At 40.8% G+C, this 21,637-nt stretch overlaps 1 protein-coding gene across 1 annotated transcript in view; it reads left to right on the top strand.

Annotated features, from left to right (window-relative positions):
- The window catches only part of ADCY2 (adenylate cyclase 2), a 3,557,286-nt gene that overhangs the window by 3,358,978 nt on the left and 176,671 nt on the right, over nt 1–21,637 (top strand). The window contains exon 19 of the mRNA XM_085606100.1: nt 7,315–7,399. Coding sequence (XP_085462226.1) covers nt 7,315–7,399 — 85 coding nt within the window. The remainder of the gene's footprint in view (nt 1–7,314; nt 7,400–21,637) is intronic.

The raw sequence follows: 21,637 nt of genomic DNA, 5'->3' as shown, positions 1-21,637 counted from the left end.
CCCAGAGGCTAAAATAAGTGAAGGATAACATTTTTCCATGTATCTTGTACACATTCTGTGTTTTTGGAGTCACAACTATTTTGTAAGCCATTTAACTAAAGAATTGAAAGGCAGCATTGTTCGCGGTTGAATAAAGGTACATTTAAAACTGAATGTAAATTTTGCCCTCTTGGTTGCTTTTTGGACAACCATAAATTAAAGTAAGTGAAGGATTAAATGTTCCCGTGTACCGTGCACACATCCTGTGTTTTTGCAGTCACATCAATTGTTTAACGCTGTCTAACAAAAGAGTTGGAAGGCAGTAGTGTTGGAGGGGAATAGATTATAGGTTGTGGTTGACGTGCAGTCACAAATATTTTTTAAAGCTGTCTAATATAAGAATTAAAAGGCAGCAATGCTCAAGATAGAATAAAGGTAATTTTAAAGCTGAATGTAAATGTTGCCCACTTGGTCGCTTTATGGGCATCCATAGGCTAAAATAAGTGAAGGGTAACATTTTCCTGTGTACCTTGCACACATTTAGTGCTTTTGCAGTCACTACTATTGTTTAAAGCTGTCTAACAAAAGAGTTAAAAGACAGCATTGTTCGAGGTGGAGTAAAGGTAAATAAGCAAGCCCTCACATGCAAGGTAAATAAGAAAATGTGTTTCCCATACTGCTCTCACTTGCGATGTTAAAGGTTGGGGACTGGATACATTTTTTTTACATGTCCATATTATGCACCACAATCACAAGACGTTGTGGTGCAGTTGGGACTTAAATGGAGTTCCCCACCTTCAAAGACCGCAGCTCTGCACACAACGAAACACATAGCAATGCAAGTCGCCTTATCTGCAGATGAATGGCTTTTGAATCTGGGGAATCCATAAAAGTCCAGTGTCAACTTGGACCACATCTTCCTATCACAAAAGAAATGGAATGTGACAGAGTGTATGTATAACTGGCAAGCAGTCCCCCCGAATGTGATAACATGTGTGTTTGAGCAGAGAATAAACAAACACTCACATGCAAGTCCCCTCACAGTCACACATTAAACACATAAACTCAGTCAAATGAGAAAAGTTTCAAATAAATACAGTAGGTAGGTGGCTGGGATGCAGTTGCAAACAGTGGTGAAAGCTAGATAAACAAGTTGACACAGCCTACGGGAGGGTGGGAGGGAGCAGAAAACAGAGCCAGCTCCAAAAGATGCACACTCTAGAGTGGCTCAACAAACATACAAAAATAGCTCCCAAAAGTGTGAGCAGTGGGAGGACACAAGTACTTGGCCCATTCTCTAGAGGAGGATCACATGCAAGAAGAGGGAAGTGCTCACCAGCAGGAAGCAAGCAATCAAGAGTGGCTTTTTGAGAGCTCCAAGCCCATTGACAGTAAATAGAATCTCTCTGCTACTCTGTCTATATGCTCTGTCTACGCAAGACCTAAAAAGAGGACCCCATGGCTCACTCTTCAGTTCACTTTCTGTAACTGCGGAACTACTCTCAGAGAACTGCCTGCTGCAGTGGCTTGCTGTGTACTCCACAAGACTGCTTTGCTGCACCTGGAAGGACTGCTTTGCTGAACCACACAAAAGGAGTAGAGGAATATATATTAAGGACTCTATAAAATGTGCAAAAGATACATGAGAGTAATGGCATGTGTTTACTGTGATAAAACTGCCCTCACTCACAAAATTGTGACATGCTTCATCCTAGGGCGTGCCGCAGACACCCCTGTGCAGACCATTCCAGGGGTGGAGCACAAGGGAGGGGAAAACAATACAAACACTGAAATTCTTGGGATCACCGAAGAAAAGTGCAGCCAGTGAGAGTTAAAACTAGCTTGATTGTAAACCCACTCAAAATGTTATTCTGGGGCCATTTTTCTGCCGTCAATATGTGGTCACTCTGGCATTCATCAGGACCCTTTGGAACCCAAACGGGGGAGGTATCCTCTGATCCTCCCTCTGGTATCTGTGGAATGCGATCCTTCCACCACAGGGATACCTTAATCAACACACACTCCATAGTCTGTGAAATGAGAAAATAAAAAGGAAAAGGGTAATCACTCAGTCGCCCCCAAAAAACGAATCTATAAGGTGGTAATGGGGAAAGGAGATACCTCAACCTCAACCTTGTGTGATTTTACATACTAGTATTAAAACACGCACCACATGGAACACTCACTGACACCATTCGGAATTGAAATGAGCATCCAGTCCAAATTGGATTCACAAGTACAATGTGCGGCAATCAAAACAAAAAAATACCCATAGGGCACTTTCCTGCATACCAGCCATTCAAACTTCCAGCGCTTAAATAATGTTACAAAAAGGCAATTCACTCACCGAGTTTCAAAGATTGAGTCTCTAGAAATGGCCAGGTGTTGGGAGTGACCCCCTGTAGTCAAATTCTGAGGGAGACAAACACACAGGTATATGTATCTTTTTAAGTGTGATCAACAAACGTGATTGCTGATTTGTGTAACTTTGGAGAAAACAAATGAGCTCCACTGAACTCTGTTTTAAAATCTCTCCGTATATGAGGGAAGTGGTTTCGGAGAAGGTATGATAGCATAAGAGTGGAAATGTTCCTGTTGCTGGTATACACACAAAACAACACACCATAAACAGGAATACCAATTTAGACCCCCAAAAACGTGTTGTACGGGAATATGTTGTACACCAAATGCCGTGACTTGGCAATATAAGCCTGCTTGCCAGTGCGCTGTAAGAGAACAAAGGGTAAATCAACCTGTAGCGGTAGTGCTCCCGTACGTTTAAATAGTAAAAGGATGCCTTTGCCCCCACGCTTGCTGTTAGAATGCTAGGGAGCAGAACCAAAACACCCACTCCTCGCTCCTTACTACATCAAGGTGGGTGCACTGCCAAGACACTGTCCAAGTTCTTGTCACATAGGTGGCGGGGCTCTCTTCTCCGCATCTCATAAAGCAGGAACAGTTCTGATCACATGATGATAGCACTGATTACATCATCACGTCGCCGGTACATCTTAGTCCCACAAGTGTTATTTTTCTTTGTTCCGAGAGTAAAGCATTTCGAAACTTTATTCATGAAGTTCGCTCCAAAGCAAAAATAGTTTGTAAGCGAACTACATGTAAATTTATTATAAATGCAGAAGTTGAATGGCCGGATACTACAACAAATTGATGGATGCATGTGCCAAGTATGTAAAAAGGTGGGGGGAAAAAAGGAAACAATTAAGCCGCATGTAACCTCAATCTAACACATGTAAAAAACACCCCAGTACATCCATGCCTAATTGTGGAAATTGTACCAGCCTACATAAGTCAATGATGTGAAGCCAATCAGAAGGGCGTGGTCTTCGCCCCATGGAAATGAGGAAAGAGGGGTGGGCAAGGGTAGGAAAGGGAAGGTCAGTGTATACCATATACAAATCCCTGGTCCATCATAACAATTCCCACAGGTAGGTTGAACCCACATCCACACTCTTGGAGTCCCTACATCACATGAGCCGCATCTCGTATGTCCTACAAACGAGGTCAAAGACATTTGTCCTGTTGTTCCTGTGGTTTTTTTTTTACTGTCGCTTGTGTGTGAACCAATAGATCCTGCAAGTTGGCGCGCCTTTTAAAAGAGCACAATGGTTTTTCCAGATTCCAACCATTTGAGTTCACTATCCACCAATTCTTGAGTATCAGCCGTTTAATATGGTGTGATGCTGTATTGAAGGTGGTAACACAAATGGTATTCTTATTAGGTGGTTTTTCAACTTTCTCCTGGAGGCTTTCCCTGTTTGTATTCAGGGCTCTCTTTTTCACTCATTTTATCACTCTTGTTGGACAGCCCCTGTTTTTGAGTTTACTAGTCAGAAGGGTAGCTTCATCGCTGAAGGCCATCCTGTCCGTGCAATTGCGCCGGAGAGAAAGGAATTGGCCCACTGGTAAATTCTCCCTTAGAGATTTATGATGAAAGCTATCAAAAGAGAGAAAGGAGTTCTTGTCTGTGGGTTTATTGTAGACTCAAGTGGGGAGCCCTCCCTCTTTCGGTACAGTGACCAAGTCTAGAAATGGTAACTCAGGCTTCGTGATGGTAGACGTGAAATGCAGAAATGGATTGCGGTCATTCAACCAAACCAGAAATTCTTGTACAGTTGTTTCATCGCCTCTCCATATCACTAAGACATTGTCTATATACCTGAACCAAAGTCTGATGTTATTGGACAACGGGTTTCCTTCATTGTAGATGTGTTCATTCTCAAAAGGCCCACCATACAGGCCATCCAGGCTTGGGGTGAAAGTACTACCCATGGTCGTTCCATGGGTCTGCAGATAGAGAGTGCCCCCAAATTCAAAAAAGTTCTTCATGAGAGCAATTTCAGCCAGGTTTAAAATAAAGGACCTGGGAGTTTGGTATTGCCAATCTTCAACATACAGGAGGTCTTCAAGTACTCTCAGAGTTTCTATCTCGGAAATGTTTGTGTACAAAGCCTTGATATCAAGGCCTAGTAGATACTCGTTCTTGGGGTCGAATTCCAAGTCTTTTATCCGATTTAAAATGTCCCGGGTGTACTGCAGGTAAGCTTTCATCCTTTGTACCAGGGGTTTAAGGTAGAAGTCACAAAACTGTGATAAAAGAAGATAAAGAAAATACTCCCTGGTGCTTAGCGGGCTTCTGCCTCCCCCCAACCCACCCGCCCAGGGGCACAGATCAGGTGCTATTGCCCCTATTTGCTCCCCAAGAGGTCAGAAAGACTGTGCCTTTTTGTTGGTGGGGTGGGGCAGTTACAATGCCCATTCAGGGCACCCCAACCTCTACATTTACTTAAAAAAATCCCCGGTTCCTAGTGGGTTTTCGGGGGGTGGGGTGGGCTGATTGGGGTCTATTGCCGGCATCTGTCTCCCTGCAGGGGCAGAAAGACTGTGGCCATTTTCTTAGGTGATGAGGGCATTGACATGCACATTCTGGGCAGCCCCACCCCTAAATTTACACAAATATTGCCCTCATCTACCCCCCAGAAAGACTGTCTGTTTTGTTTTTTTGGTGGATGCGGGCATTGGCATTCCCATTTTCGGCAGCCCTCACGCCTACATATACAAATAACAATAATCTGTGGTGCTCAGTGTACTTTCTGCCTCCCCAGGGGGCAGATCGGGGGCTATAGCCCCCTTCCGCCCCCCAGGGGAGGCAGAAAGACTGAATAATCATATTTAAATATGGGGGAGCAAAGGCCCTTGCCCAAGGGGCTGCTCCTCCCTCACTGGTGTCTAGTGGTGCATCCCTGCTTGGGTATTGCCCTCCTGCAGCGACCCACAAGCAGGGATACACTAAGGAAGCGTACCATTGGAAAAGGGTGATTCTCCCCTTTCCAACAATACCCCTCCCATGTGTTTCGGTGCTCGGGGGGCTGAGATAGCCCCATGAGCAATCAAGCAGTGACACTGAAACAAGCTGACCGGCTCTATTTCAGTTTTACTTTGAGTGAAATGACATCAGACCGCCATGTGTGCAATTGTCATTCTATTGAAAAAATATAAAATGTCTTGGGAGGTTGGCGAAGCTCTTCCCCACCTCCCGAGGCTAAAAAAAAGAAAAAAGAAATCCCTCTGCTGTTGACAGCAGAGGGATTTCTCAGTAGCGTGCTGAGGATTTAACGGTTACGCCTTCGGCACACCAGTGCCAAGGATGTAACTGTTACATCCTGGGCACAGAACGGTTTGAGACTATGCACAGCACATAGCCATGGATGTCAATTCACGAAATTCCCAGAGGTAGTGGAAATTACATCACAGGCCTTTGACGTTCACTTTCGCTTACACATACACACATTCACGCTTACACACACTCTAGCTCACGTAAACGCACTCTCACCCACAAGCACGCACTTAATATAAATCTGAAAGCATTTTTTTACTTACCTCCACTGCCAAGCAAATGTCACAATCCAGCTAATTGTACTCCATGATTTATTACCCAAATAGTAATAATGTAATATTCGCTATTAGTGTAAGAAAATAAATGAAAGAAAACAAAGAGAGTGGAGCCCCAATCGACGTCCTTAAGAACAAAGCTGTTTCTGGCACTGATTTTGTACTTCCGAAGCCAGGGGTCGTAAATGCAGTGCCTGGGGTAACCAGGGGCAATGCAGGGGTCGCAGGTGCAACCCTAGGCGATTCCTAAATGTCGTCCGTGCACAAAGCATAGAAAGAAAATATACTGTAAATAAAATCCATCTTGGTTAAAGTCACAATCACAGCTACAAGATCACCAGGGCAGTATCCTGAGACCTCCAAGTTAATGATGCCGTTTGATTTTTAATGCACTATGGAATCTGATGACGTGGAAAGAGGTGAAAGAAAAGACAAAAAACAGCAGAGACACCTGTGCAGTCTTTAAGCTTCACTGCTCTCCGCTGGCTTCAGTTGCACAGCAGCGCATTGAGGCCATCATCCTCGCACCTCCCTGAATCCACAACACACCATGTGGCTCCTCAGGACAGACTATGGTTGCTATGTGTCACTACGACCTCAGTGAAAGGCTAATTAGGGGTCAGCGTGGATCAGCAGCAAAATAGGGCAACTTTTCTGTCACTGATAAAATGTGAGCACGCCCAGCCGACTCCACTGCGAAAAACAAGCCAAGATAATGTGCAGTCTGGTAGGATCCGGTCAACCCCAACAATTTCCAGCCACTGGTAAGCAAAATAACATATGTCCATAGGAAGAAAGCTCCAACGAGGCAAACTGAAGAGGCTGTTAAAGGACTCTTGCCCACCAAAGGCAAAATGGGATAAGCTCAAGGAATACTCGGAGGGCAATGCTGGGGTAATCAGATACACCAATTAAGTCCAAACTGTGGTTATATACACTAGCTAGCCAATCACTACTGAATATTTTAATAAATTCAAGAAACGAAAACTGCAGGAAATATATTTAACTATTCCAGTGAAAGGCAATCCCAGCAAGGGTATTGCACGAGATAAATTGCATTGACTTGTTGAATTCTGTGTGATAAATTCTGTACGAGTATGTTTGCAGGCATTGTTGGATTTCTATTGTAGTTTTCACCAGTGTTAATGAAAGACCGCAGTTCTGATGATGCTAATTGTAACAATATGTATTTTTCTACTGCTTTTATTGAGCTGTGGTACTCTTGTACATAATAGGTGTTAATATTATCCAATTTAATTATATCACATGCATTCTCCCAGAAAGAATAAAAAACTAGATAGTTTTCAGCAGTGACAACAGCCCCAACCAAACATCTCCCTTTGTCAAAAGTCTCAAAAATGATGCAGGCGATTTATGCTCAAAGGATACAAAACTGTAAACATATTTTTTTCTTTTCTTTTTCAGGCCTGGAGTTTTCAAGGACCTAAAAATGATGGGATCAGTATCACTTTTTATATTCTTCATCACACTGTTAGTCTTGGGAAGACAGGTAAATAAATTATGTTTTATTAACTGTTGGAGTGTTAATAAATTATGTTTTATTAACTGTTGGAGTGTTAATGTCTATACTAGATCAGCCTATGAATAACCCAGCCATTTATTTCCATATTTCACAAATGTAGAAAGACAATAAAATTGTAATGTATTTAGAACATTCCTCTAAACACCCCCCACACATTTCACACGGTACATTTCGATTTTTTGTATCCGTATTGGAGTTTTCCTTACCTCTGATGAGTGAATCGAAACACTGCCGTCTGCAAGCAGAAGATGAGGGAAAAACAAGTCAGCCATATGAAGGCAAAAGGTTTGTCAGCCACAGCAATGGAAGTGCTGATCATAAATACAAAAATATCATTGAAGTCTGGGGTGTTAGGAAAGGTGAGGCAGAGCATCAAAGATGGGGTGGCAAAATGCTGCCCTGGTTGTATTTGAAAAATTATCTATGTCTCTGGTTCTACTGATTGGATTTGTGTGGTTTTGCTGTCTTTGCTGTCAAATTATTTATTACATTTTACTCTATTTTTTTACTTGGTGTGAGATTTTGTTTTTGTTGCGCTTTCACTTTATTGCTGTTTGTGTGCTGCATAAATACACATTGACACGAAGTTAAGCTTGAATGCAACTGTATCAAGCTACCAGAGGTTTAAGCACAGATTATTTTAGTGACTGTTGGTGGTTCACCCTGACAAGGATTGTGGCTGTTCCTTGAGAAGGGCTCACACTCCCCTCAACCAACAATCCAATTTTTACAATCAGTTCAGTCTTACATAGCATGTACTAAAATATCTTTATAAGATGTCTGATTTTACTGACCACTCATAAGCATTTACGGTCACTTAAATAAGCAGACCTCCTGCCCATGCACCTCAAACGTCATGTTTTATATATGATTAGCTGAAAGCTTCAATAAATTTCACTATGGCAATACATTTTGAATTGCATTGCAAAGAGTGTGCATAAACAAAATTGTTTATTTTGCCTCCTTTTAATGCCATATTTGTCATACCAGAGAGGAGATAATATTTCGTGGTCATTATTTATTGTATTATATTTAATAGTTTAACATGATGCTATTTCCTCAGGAAGATATTAGAATACCTATTAAAACTTGAGTCTTTAGTTGGCAGAGATGTGCACCCTGTCCGTGTAGGGATCACAATATTAGTCAGGGTAAGTCAAATACACACCATAAATTAACCTGTGCTCACCCTCTGGTAGCTTGGCACAGAGCAGGCAGGTTTAACTTAAGAGGCAATGTGTAATGCATTCTTGCAACACTTAAAACAGTAAACCAGTTGAAAAAACATAACAAATATACCACACCTGGTTAGAAGAATAGAGCTTACGTTAGTGAACAAAAAGTCAGCAAAACAACAAAAATCCAATAAGTAGAACCGGAGTTATGAATTTTTAAAGAGTATCTGCAAATATAAGGGCATATTTACAAGTCCCTATCGCCACCACAGCGTCACTTTTCTCGACGTTGTGGTGGCGATAGAGGCTTCGCCTTATTCACAAGGCGGTGTTAAGCCACTTAACGTGGCTTAACACCACCTTGTAAATAAGGCACCCTTTCACACTAATGGGTGTTGTGGTGGGTTTTCCACCACAACACCCATTGATTTTGACGCTGCCCCATATTTAAAAGGGTGGCTAAATATGGGGCAGTGCCATCATTAAGACCACGGAAAACCTGGTCTTACCCTGGCGCAGCGAGGAGAAAGTTTTAATTTCTTCTTGTTTTTCCTGTTTTCATGTGTGTTGCATTGTGCAGCACCCATAGAAACAGCAAAATGCCATTGATTGTTTATGAGCAGGAAGGTGTCCCTTCCTGCACATAAAAAATATATATTTATTTAATTATGTTTTGCAACTCCTATGTGTGCTGCATTAAGCAGCACACATAGAAGTTTCAGGACGCCATTTCAGATTGGTAATGTGCAGGAAGGGATACCGTCCTGCACATAAACAATCATACCTCTGAACGCAGGCACCATTGCACAATGGTGCAAGGGTGCCTGCGTTGACTCTAGGCAGCTAAATTAGCACCAGCGCAGGGGGAACACAAGGCTGCACTATATTCTTGCAAATACGGTGCAGCCCTTCTTTTCATAAGTGGCAGAGCGTGGCGTCAAGCCAATGAGGCTAACGTTGCGCTCCACCACTTTCTTGTAAATATGCCGCATAGCATCTAAAAGCATAAAGTGCCAACCAGTGCTATCTGGTCGTGCTTGACTGAGTAAAATTAATAAGTTCTGGCCAACTGCGATGGAGTGGGGGTTGGATACAGGGGTCAACCTTGTCCTTCTGAAAAAAGTACCTTGGTTGGAGGATGCGTCGAGGGCGAGATGCGAAGAGCAGGGAGGCAAGGCGTTGGTTCCAATCCTTAGGATTCTTGAGTGATGCATCATCGTCAAGCCTCACACTCTGAGATGCATCATCAGAGCAGCACAGGGTGTAGGCAATGCGTTAGTGTTGAGACGCGCAGCCAGCGATGCAATGTCCTCTAGGCTGGTGATGCATTAGCAGTTCTGACTAGTGAAACTACGGCAATGTTTGGATTTTGAAGATGCAGCACAGAAAACCCACTTCCAAGGGCCCAGGACTGGATTGGCATGGACTCACAGACGGCAGTTTCCATGTGCTGTTGCAAGTTTACTGGAAGTCTTTGATGTCCATGAGACTTCAGATCAGGAGGCAACCAGACAAGCTCTTGGAGTAACTCTGGTTTCAAGTGGTGTAGACCCAGTCCATCTTGCCCAGGCAGAGAGGGCAGCAGGCTGGTCAGCACAGCAGAAGAGCAGTACTTCCAGAGTAGCAGTCCAGTATAGTGGCAGTCCTTCAGCAGCACAGCAGTCCTTCTTCCTGGCAGAGTACCCACAGGTCTAGAGGGCTACTGTGTTGGTAGGGTCGGAAGTCCAATTCTTATATCTAGTGGTGCGTTTTAAGTGGAGGTGACTTCAAAGAGGGGTTTTGAAGTACACAGAGGTCCTTCCTTCCTGCCCTGGCTTCAGACACCCTCCGGGGGTTAACCAACCCTTCCTGTGGAGACAGGACACTGCCCATTCATGTGTATGTGTCAGCTCCTCCCTCCCATCCTACCCAGGATGAGCCATCAGGATGTGGATAAGCACTCACATACCCTTCCTTTGTGTATGGCTGTCTAGAGGGAACGCAAAAAGTATATCTGCAGGCACACAGAGCTAAGAGCAGAGGAAAGTGGAATTTCTAAAATAATAATGAAGAATTCAACTTTGCCATCATTACCATTCCAATTATATAAAACATGAGAGAGCTACTTCTTCTCAATCATGAATTAAATCAATCTATTGTGTGAATGTCGGAGAGGAATTCACAAAGTCTAACTGTCAGTTATACACAATCATGTGACCCAGGCCAGGCTATAGGCACAGAAGTGCTTAGGGCAGACACATTCCAATTTTCCAAAAGTATAGCAATCTGTATAAAGAGTCGCTCAGGACTAATTCAAATCCAGAGAATTCACCCAAAGTTATGAAGGCTCTGAAATCCACTTAATCACATTCAGTGCAAACTTAATTCCATACAAAGACAGTAATGAATTGTGAATATAGAATAATCAATAATGATAAATAATTGTGCTGGACAATTTCCGTCATACATATATTGTATTCACACATATATAAACAGATTTAGACATTGAGGAGACCCTTCGAAGATATTGGGGTTGAAACATCGACAAAAAACCCCAATTGGTTGACACCTGCATTGAAAAGAGAAGGCTTGCTAATTTGATTGAAGCTTCCTTAGATCTTGGAGATCTTGAAAGAGTATATGACCATTGGGGAATGTACAGTGTCTTTATGTAGTAATTGTTGTCCATTTAAACACTACTTGTGCGCTGCATCGTCTACACTACTGATTCATTTTTTCACACCATGTCTATATAGAATTAAGTTTGCACTGAATTTGATTAAGTAGATCACAGAGCCGTCATACCTTTGAATGAATTATCTGAATTTGAATATGTCCCACACAACATTTTGTACAGATTGATAAACATATTTACCCATGTCCCATGGGTGTATTGGGTTGTCCTTGTTATAGATATAAAACTTTCTAAAAGGGGCATTTTTAAAATTGGGATAAAAACACAGCTTCACTACTAAATATGGCTTTACACCCCAATTCCAAAGACACCAAACATGAACTGGATATCTCTTCTCATTTAATAAGTGCACTTATAAAATGTAATAAGGTAATTCCAGTGTTATCCTATGGGAACGAAAGACCTTGCATTAAAATAGTTTTTCACTACTAGGACATGTAAAACATAAATGTACATGTCTAACTTTTTAGTTACTCTGCACCCTTGCCTTGGGGCTGTCCAGGGCATACCTTTGGGGTGACTTATATGTATTAAAAAACAAGGTTTGGGCCTGGCAAATGATTTACTTTGCCAGGTCGAAATGGCAGGTTAAAGTGCACACACAGGCTCTGCAGTGGCAGGCCTGAGACATGTTTATAAGGATTTTTAATTATCCAAGACAAAACCGATCTCATCCATATTTACTGCATCTGGCTCACACTGGGATTGATGGTGGCTTAACATAATATAGCACGACTTTGGGAGTTGAAACTGCGCCTCATCGATTGGAAGAGAGATATGGACTGGTGTATGCAAGATAGTGTGGTATATGAAGGCAGGGGTTGTCCGAAAAAATGCACTAAATTATGGGGGAAATAGAACGCATCTAGGGGTAGTGCTGTGTGCTACTACAGGGGATTCACAACGAGATAGTTGGGGTCAAGGACTCCAGGACTTTGTCACTGCCTTGTGTATTGTTGGGGGATTGGCTAGGTGCTACGGGGTTTCAGGAACTAGAGGGAAACTTCCCACTGTATTCTTATGTTTTATTACTGCGATACATACTGCTTAATGTCACCACAGATCTATTTGCTGCACATGCAATAAAAAGATCTTTTTTCTTTTTAAAGTGCTATTTAAGTGGGTGGCACAATCCGTGCTGCAGGTACACTAGTAGCATTTAATTTACAGGCCCTCTGCACAGGTAGTGCCCCTTTACTAGGGACTTATACGTAAATTGAATATGCCAATTGGGTATTAGCCAATTCTACCAGGTTTTGAGGAGAGAGTGCAAGCACTTTAGCACTGGATAGCAGTGGTAAAGTATACAGAGTCCTAAAGCCAATAAAACAAATTCACCAAAAACTAGGAGGAGGAAGGCAGAAGGTTTGGGGATGTCCCTGCAGAAAGGGCCAAGTCCAACAAGAGATCACAAAGCTCTTTAAGGTGCATAAAGTTTAAATTGTGTCTGTAAGAAACAAGGGTATGAACTGCCCTAAATGTTATGCACGAAGACTTAAAGAGAATTCTCCCCATTACAGGAAGCCAATGTAGATGAGCTAAGACCCGTGATGAGGATGAAAATCTGCGTAAGGTTAAAGCCAATTTGATGCCGCCCTCTGAATATGCAACAGGCGCTTACGTAAATAGGCAGGGTAACCCAGGAATAAACCATTGTAGTTGTCAAGTTGAATCAAGATGGTACTATGAACCACCAGCGGCCTAGCTGAACTTGTGAGGTGAGGCAAAGTTTTGTGAATCCATCTCCCTTGGATGTGTGATGACATAAGGGAGAAGGAAAGATGCAGGCAAGATAATAGTCCAAAATCTGGCATTCCACCACCTCCATTTGGTCGCTGGAGATCTGCAGAGAGTACCAGATCAGCGTCTGCAAGAAATCTGGATCAAGAGTCTGGATTTCAGTGCTCCAAATATAAGAGCTGTGAAAAGGGAAACTAGTTTTTCACTGCTCTGATATCAACGCATTAAATAATTATATTTAAAATCGGATATTCTTTACAATTGCTTCCAGCAGAAGTGGTACACAACAGAAATATAGCACATGTGGCTACAACACACGATCCAGAAAATTGTGCATTGTGTTAACTTAAGGTGTTTAGTTTGAAAGTAGGTACTGGCAGTTATTTGAGCAAATGTAACCTCACCAGTGGGTGTTGGCAGATATCCTTGACAGATGGTGCAGAGAAGTGTTTGCTAATTTCTACAACAGGAGGAAAAGTAGAGTTCAGAGTGATGCAATTTGATGTAAATAATTCTCAATCAGCCTTTCAGAGGCTTGTTGAAATGGTGTTGTCAAGCATTAAGTATTAAGTTAATACTAGTTGGTATATCTAAACACCCCCATACTTTGTGCCAGCTGGAAAGTAGATGTATAGCCGGCCTTCTATATCCAATTTACATGTTCTACATTTTAGTTCAGTGAATATCATTGTCTTTGGTCCACATGGCAGAAACTCCTGCACAACCTTTTTGTATTTTCAATAACCCACCACCCTACTGATCAAGCTATACTTCTGCTTTCTAAGAGAAAAAACAATCTTCATTCTAATTTGATCCTGGCAATTTAAATTGGCTTGGTCAGCGTGAAAGTTGTTCAACTATGTAAACTAATGAAAATACTCCCAGATCTCTCTTTCTCCAACAACTTTGAGTCACATTCATTTCCTGTAGGATTATTGCAAGACAATCTATACTGGATGAAGAATAAACCTCCCCAACCAACTGTAGAGTGTCTTTTTGATTTCAAATAAGTTTTTAGGTATTTCTTATAACAGAAAAAATAATATACTCCATGCATTGTACAGAAATATAAGATTTGATGTGATACATCAGCCGGACAAAAACATGGCAAATACAGCGATACGAAAAAGAAGAAAAATTATCACAAGCGATATACAGGAAGTGGAAAAACAAAGTACCAGCTGATACAAGATATTGTACATTGATGAATAACCTTCATTTAGTCCATGAAATAAGGAAGAGAAAGAAAGAAATATTAAATAAGAGATAGAAGTAAACTAATAACAACTAAATAAGAGAATAGAAATAGAGAATATAAGCGAATCAGAGCAATAGGAGGCCTACTCCTGCTTATGTTCAATAGTATGTCAAATTACGTATATTAAATAAAAACTCCTATGGAATAAAGATTAACTGGTTCTAATACAACTGAGGATCCAAACAGTAATTTATGTAACTCTGGTACACGTTCATGATTAAGAAGATATGTGAAAGAGAATATCCTGAAGAAAGAGTCTGGGTATCGATCATGGTGGTTTATGTGTGGTGAAATATATATCTAGTGTTTCCCACATATGTCTGGTAGGGGTTTTCCAGGGAGAGGTTTGAAGAGCGATATTATCAGCGCCCCTGAGATGAGTAATCCAGTTCATCCAACATCTATATGATGTCTTATGTGTGTTTTCCCAATTATTCAGGACCATTTTTATTGCTGATGTAAGTTAAAGGTCCAATAGAGATTTGTCTGCACAATTTAATGTTTCAGCCACAATAAAGACGGTTGCTAATGTGGCAAATTCTCTTTTTAATTAACATTTAAATAGTTTTGATAAGAAATCAAACACATTATCCCAAAAGGTTGATACAGCTTTGCAATGTAAAATAAGGTGAGCTAAATCGCCTGTTTCTTTCTTACAGTTCCAGTAGATAGAATCATCGTGGAGATGTTGTGAATGCAGCCTAGCGGAGTCCAGAAGGCTTTATGTAGAAGCCATAGTTTAGTTTGAGACAAGACCGGAGAGATCCTATTACGGGTGGTAGACCTCCATATTTGGAGCCATTTAGATTCAGGCAATGGACTAGAGGAATGTAGCTCCCAGAAAGCAATGAGATTTTATTGAGTCGAATTTTTAGGGCAGAGAAGTTTATAAATAAATGAAACTTGATGACCCAGTTTGTTGATCTTTGCTATAAAGTGTGGTAGGGATGGAGGTAAGTTGTGAAGTTTGGCCTTTGAAAGTGCTGCTCTAACTTTTAGAAAGTTATAGAATTTTATGTTGTCTAAATTGTATCTGGATTGAAGGTCCTTAAAAGTAATTGGATATGAGGAGTTTTCTAGCTGTTGGGGGAAGAAGATCCCTTTGGTAATCCACATATCATAGTGGAAAGATTTCCCCTTGTACAAAATATTACTGTTGTTCCATATGGATTCCAACTTAGATTTTTTTATACTTCAATCGAGTTTCTTTTCTAATTTTAGTACCGCCATTTTTGTAAACTTTGTTGGGTTAGAGGTGAGCAGGGCAAAAGGATTAAGATTATCAAGAATATATTTTTCAACTTCCAGCCATACAGGAATATAATCAACGGGAGGCGCATTCCAGTAGGAGCCCTGTTTTGCGAGAAAAGCTGTTTGGTATATTTTAAAATCTGCTAAATTGACTCCACCAAGAGATTTTTCCAGTCTTAGTTTTTTAAGTCCAATTCTAGATTTATTGCCTTGCCATATACATTTTGATAAGAGATTATCATGTTTATGATGAAATTCCTCTGTTAGGATGAGAGGGAGCATGTTGATTAAATAATTATTAGGGGTGTGGTCATCATCTTTATTGTTTCAATCCTCCCCCACCAAGTGATACATTTTGGGGGCCGTGTATCTAGAAGTTTTTTTTATCTTTTCCAATGTTGCACTTTCGTTGGGGTGTAGTGTGTCCATTATATTACTACCAAATTCTATACCCAAATATTTTATATATACGGGTTGCCACGCAAGACCAGAGTTGCCAAAAATCTCTCTGGAGCAATGAACATTCAATGGTTTAACCTCTGATTTGTCCCTATTTAGTTTATAACTGGAGTGTCTAGAGTATTTTCCTATTGTTAGTATCAAAGCATTAATTGAGGGGCCTGGGTCATCTGATACTATTAATATATTGTCCACATAAGCGGCTAATTTAACTTTAGAGTATTATTAAAACCAACTCCTTTTATGTTTGTGTTCTGATATCTTGTATCAAGGGCTCTAGCGCAAGTAGAAAAAGAGATGGTGAGAGTGGGCAGCCTTGTCTTGAAAGAGTGAAAGATTCCGAAAGTGTACCGTTAATTGCAATACGTGCCGTAAGCATCAAGTAAAGGGCCATAACCATATTTATATAGGATTCTCCCAAGTTAAATGACTGCATACAGTGTCGTAGGAATGACCAGTAAACTCTGTTCACCACTTTCTCTGCGTCCATGGTGATTGCTATAGAAGGGTCTTGTTTGAGAGCTGCATTTTCAAGAACATGACAAAATAATCTGGTATTATCGTTCGACATACGGTTTTTAAGAAAGCCTACTTGTGAGTTACTTATCAAGTGTGGGAGAATTACGTGTAGTCTTGTGGCTAAAACTTTTGCATACATTTTACAGTCAACATTAATGACAGATATTGGTCTCTAGTTTTTTAATAATAAGGGATCCTTCCGCTCCTTAGGAATAACAATATTGTTGGCCTCTGTCATTGAGTTTGTTATTTGTCCTTTATTTGCTATAATATCAAATACTTTTAACATAGTCGGATGTAGTTGCTCTGCAAATGCCTTATAAAATGTGACTGTGAAGCTGTCAGGACCCGGGGCCTTATTATCCTTCAGAGATTTAATCAAGGCTATCCCGTCTAGTTCGCTAATAGGTTTCCCTAAAGCCAATTTATCTGTTTAGTTCAGGTGAGGTAAATTCAGTTTATTCAGGTACTGGGTACACTCTTCTGAGTTAAATTCTTGGTCACTCCGATATAAATCTTCATAGAAGGTTTCAAAGGTATTTAAAATATCTTTCTGTTTGGTAAGCGTTTGATTATTTGTATCCTTGATTGACAAGATAATGTTTTGGTTCTGTTTGTGTTAAGATAGGAAGCCAGCATTTTACCCGCTCTCTTGGCTTCGCAGCCTTTAAGGGCCTTAAATTTGTTTATCTATACTCCTGCTCTTTTACTCAGAATTTTATTGTATTCATATTTCTTTTGTGTTAGAAGATTAAGGGTATTGATATTTTTTAGCGAATTAGCATGTAAAGTCCCTAAGTGTTTAATTTCATTTTCTAAAATAACTAACTCCGTATGAAGCTTTTTATTGATTTTATTCTCAATGATAACTCCCCTAATGGTTGCCTTCAGAGCGTCCCAAAGGGTGTTTACGTTTGATTCGGGAAGATCATTATGTTTGAGATAATCTATAATTGCCTCCTCAATTTTCTTTTTATCGTCAGGCTCTGATAGAACCTCGTTTTTAAAGCACCATCTTTTGGGCGAAGGGATATTATGCCAGATAATTTAACACTGATACATGAGTGATCAGACACTAACTTGGGTGAAATGTCCGTTTGGTCAATTAAATGTTTAAATGAACCAGATATAAGTATGTAGTTTATTCTAGTGTAAGAGTTATGAAGGGCAGAGTAAAAAGTGTAATCTCTAGAGTCTGGGTGTTGAAGGCGCCAAGAATCTTTGAGATTGAACTTAGTGCATATCTTTTGAACTATATTATATATATATTATCAATTATAGGATCTAATGGGATGTTAAAGTCACCGCCAACTATGATGAGATCATCCTGAGGAAGGTTTTCTATGGTATTTGAAATGGCTTCCCAAAAATTGGATTTGTTCGTATTAGCGCCGTATATGTTTACAACATGTATAGAGTCTTCCCCTTTCTTCAGCTGTGTAACTAATACTCTACCATCCTTATTTGAGTATGATTCAAGGGATATGTTAGCTTTCCTTGCTACTAGGGTGATTACTCCCTTCTTTTTATGGACCGCTGGAAAGCATGAAACATGTGCAATCCAGTTGTGTTTAATAAACGTTTCATCTTCCCCAGACAATTTTGTTTCTTGTAGTAGTGTAATATCCCCTTTAGTTTTAGCTAAATAATCAAAAAATGTCCAGGATTTGATTGGGTGGTTAAGCCCTTTCACATTTAGGGAGATGACGTTAAGATCGTCTGTAAGATTACATGTCTTAGTTTGAGTCATGGCATACGTAAGTGAAGATAAAAGGGTCTAGTTCAATGTAGGATATGTGAGGACTGACGAATGACAGGAAAACCAGATTGACCATCTCTGCATAACCCCGATGCATGAGGATAACTTGTGCTGAATGCAGATATTGAAATAGCGTTACCAGGATATGTAAAGTAAACAGTGTGTAATAACTCTTGTCAAGCGCAAACATTATGCAATAATGAGTACAATGGAAAGAAGGGCATAAATGATAGTAAGAATAAAGAAAAAGATAATAGAAATAAAGACAGGAAACAACTGGGAATACCCAAAGTAAAGTCCCAAATATCCCAAATCCTCTTTGCAAAACTTGGGGATCCCCTAGAGCCCTCCCCACTCCCTCCGCCCTCCCTACCCAACCTTGTATACCTCGAATATCGGAGGTGTGACGGCAGGAGCGTCAGTCTGCCAACCCGGTGAAGAACTTATTATAACAACATTTTTAACCTTCCAGAGTGTACCCTGTCATCAAACTCTGTGTTATAAGGCAATTCTTAGCACACTTAGTAACAGAAAATGAAGATATGCTAGAGAAAAAGTATAACCTTAATCACTTAAACAATACTTGGAAACGTGCAAACTCTAGGTAAAGACATAATCCTAGCTACTTAACAATATTAGAAACAAATATATCAACAGCATAAGTACTGTGTGCTGGAGAAACTGACCTGTGCTAAAAAGACTGAACTTATTAGCCCACATTTGAACTTAGTTGGTTATGTACCTGTTGTATCAATATAGAAGGGTGAAGATCGCATGTTAGGTGGTGTAATAACCACAAGGCATTTAGGCACTAAGCTGTGATTGCTACAGGATATGGTTAATCTAATTGTAAGCAAATAACAATAAGAAGCAAGCTTTATGACCAAGAAATAATGGAAACACACACAATTGTATGAGCGTACATGAGAGACGAATATAATAGGCTTGGATAAGAAATGGAAAAGGATATCATGATTTCCTTTTGTTAGAGAAGGAATTACTGTGGTCCATGTCTTGGGTGGCCGGATTGTCTAAATATTTTGACAAGTCTTTGTATCCGTAAAGTAGCGATGTCTACCATTGTCTGTGATTCTAAATTTAGAGGGGCCAGCAAAAGAGTATTTTTATCTCTTGGAAGGAGGAAGCCTTTTCTTGTATCCACTGTAGGTTTAAAGTAGTCCTGTGTAAAAATTATTTTCTGACCGTTCCAAGTGATCTGGTGATTTTTGCGGGCAAAATTGAGGATGGCTTCTATATGTTGATACCTCAACGGTTTGCAGATGATAGGACAAATTGTTTGCCTTGTTGAAGAATTGATGGCCGGAATTCTGTGTGCTCGGTCCAACTCCAAGTATTTGAGGAATTTTATACCCGTGATCTGAGGGATCCAGTTCTCCAGGAAGGCTATGCATGACTCAGCAGAGTCCTCTGAGCCCTCCGGATTCTTATGTTGACTCTTCTGTTCTGGTCTTCAAGATCGGCTGCATGTCTCTTTAGGGTAGTGGTAATGTCTATTAGAGATTTTATGTCTTTGTTGGCCTGCAATGAAGAGTCCTTGACGTCACTAATTCTTTGTTCTGCGGCTTCTATTTTAGAGTTGATTGTTCTCATGTCCGCCCATATGGCAGTGAGTTCTAGCTGCATAGCGTCCCTGTTTTGTTTGGTCGATTTAGCTAGATCATGAACATCGGCTAGCTATTTGAGAATCATTTCCATTGTACTGTTTATATCTGCTTTGGCCTTAATAAGCAAGTCAGATGGTGAAGGTGCACCTTTATTTCTTTTTTATTAGATCTTGGACTCCTTATCAGCCATAGTGAAGATCTTGGTAGGTTAGGGTGACCCTCTTATGACATTGGTAATGTTAGTAGTAGCCCTGGTGGCAGGAGCTAACTGTTGGTGTGATACAAAGAATGAAAACAACTGTAGGCGCACTTGGTTGGCCCTGAGTGAAGAGGATGTTAATACAGGCCTTGATTATACTGCCCGCAGTGAAGTGACTCTCAATAATAATATGAATTACCTCCAGCAGATGGCTTACCCATTGGATGTTTGGTTTATGACTTTACTGTGAATAATGGTGTGGATGTCTGCACAGCCTACATTGCACCGGGGATAACCGACCCTACACAGCGTGTACAGAGTCATGAGAGCAAAGGCGTCCTTCTATTTTTGGATCTGGCAACAAGGACATGTAAACTAGGAGGCTCCAGTTTTGATATGTTGAAGTAACTAAATGGCAACCAGTGTTATACAACCAAACATTTGGCAAAAAGACCCTCAGGAAATGCTGGCTGACTGGTGGTTGATTACTGTTACCAAAAGCTGGAGACTGTCCTGGGTGCCATTAACTTGCAGTGGCCACCGGAGCAATGCAGAGCAGACTGAAGTCACGATTGAACATGGGCAGGCCACACGCAGTAAGAGATAACCTAGTTGTGCATTAGGGCGCTCCGTGCCCCCAGCGACCACCACACTATTAATGAATGCCCTACATTTTCTGGGTCAGTCAGAGAGACGGGATCATGCAGCCATCGGCTCTGCAGTCCAAGCCACGGCCCTTGTAGAGTGTCTTTTCAACCCCAATGTTTGGACTAAAAGTGACTGATCAATTTTCAGCACATTCACATGTCTACATTCATTATCATCCCAATACTTCAATTACACTTTACATGTTCTAGGTACACACTTATTTTCTCTACTGAATGCTGAGCTATTGACCATTCCATATTTTTACTGAAGAAAGCACATTTATTCCTCGCATGCAGCCAAAATGTTAGTATTCATTTCCCCAGGCTTAATGGCAGCTTTCACTTCTCACAACAGATTAATTCTAAAAAAAACTATCTCCTCTAAATTGCCTTTGCTCGGCCAATGATGATACAGTCTTTGTTTCTACAGACTATCTACCAGTCTGGACCATTTGATAAGTGTTATCATTCATTCACTCACTGAAGAAAGTCAAACTAACGGTAAAGGTCAGTGAGTGCATTTTGGAAACGCAAGTGTGAACTACCTTGGCAGCCAAGCAAGCAAGAATGATATCCAGCATTTCCAGGCCAACAACAACAACCTACAATGAAGATTCCAAAAATAAAACAAATTTAAAGCCTTTCTGGGCATTATTGTACACTGCTGTAAGCTTGAAAAATTTTCCCGAAGTGACGGAGGAAGCACCACTCTTTCCAGCGATTCCTGATACATATTTATGAGGTGCAGGGCTAATAATGATGCATATTCTTTGTAAAATGCTGCCAATAGGCCGTCTAGGCCTGGGGCCTTATCTCCCGGCAAAGCTTGAATAATCCTAACCACCTCCTCTTTTGTGAACGGCTTGTCTAGGTAGCTTTGGTGCCCATATCCAAGCCAC

This window comes from Triturus cristatus, chromosome 5_1, assembly GCF_964204655.1.
Source record: "Triturus cristatus chromosome 5_1, aTriCri1.1, whole genome shotgun sequence".
Classification (NCBI taxonomy): domain Eukaryota; kingdom Metazoa; phylum Chordata; class Amphibia; order Caudata; family Salamandridae; genus Triturus; species Triturus cristatus.
The sequence above is the reverse complement of the archived record's forward strand: the minus strand, read 5'-3'. Positions and strand labels throughout refer to the sequence as shown.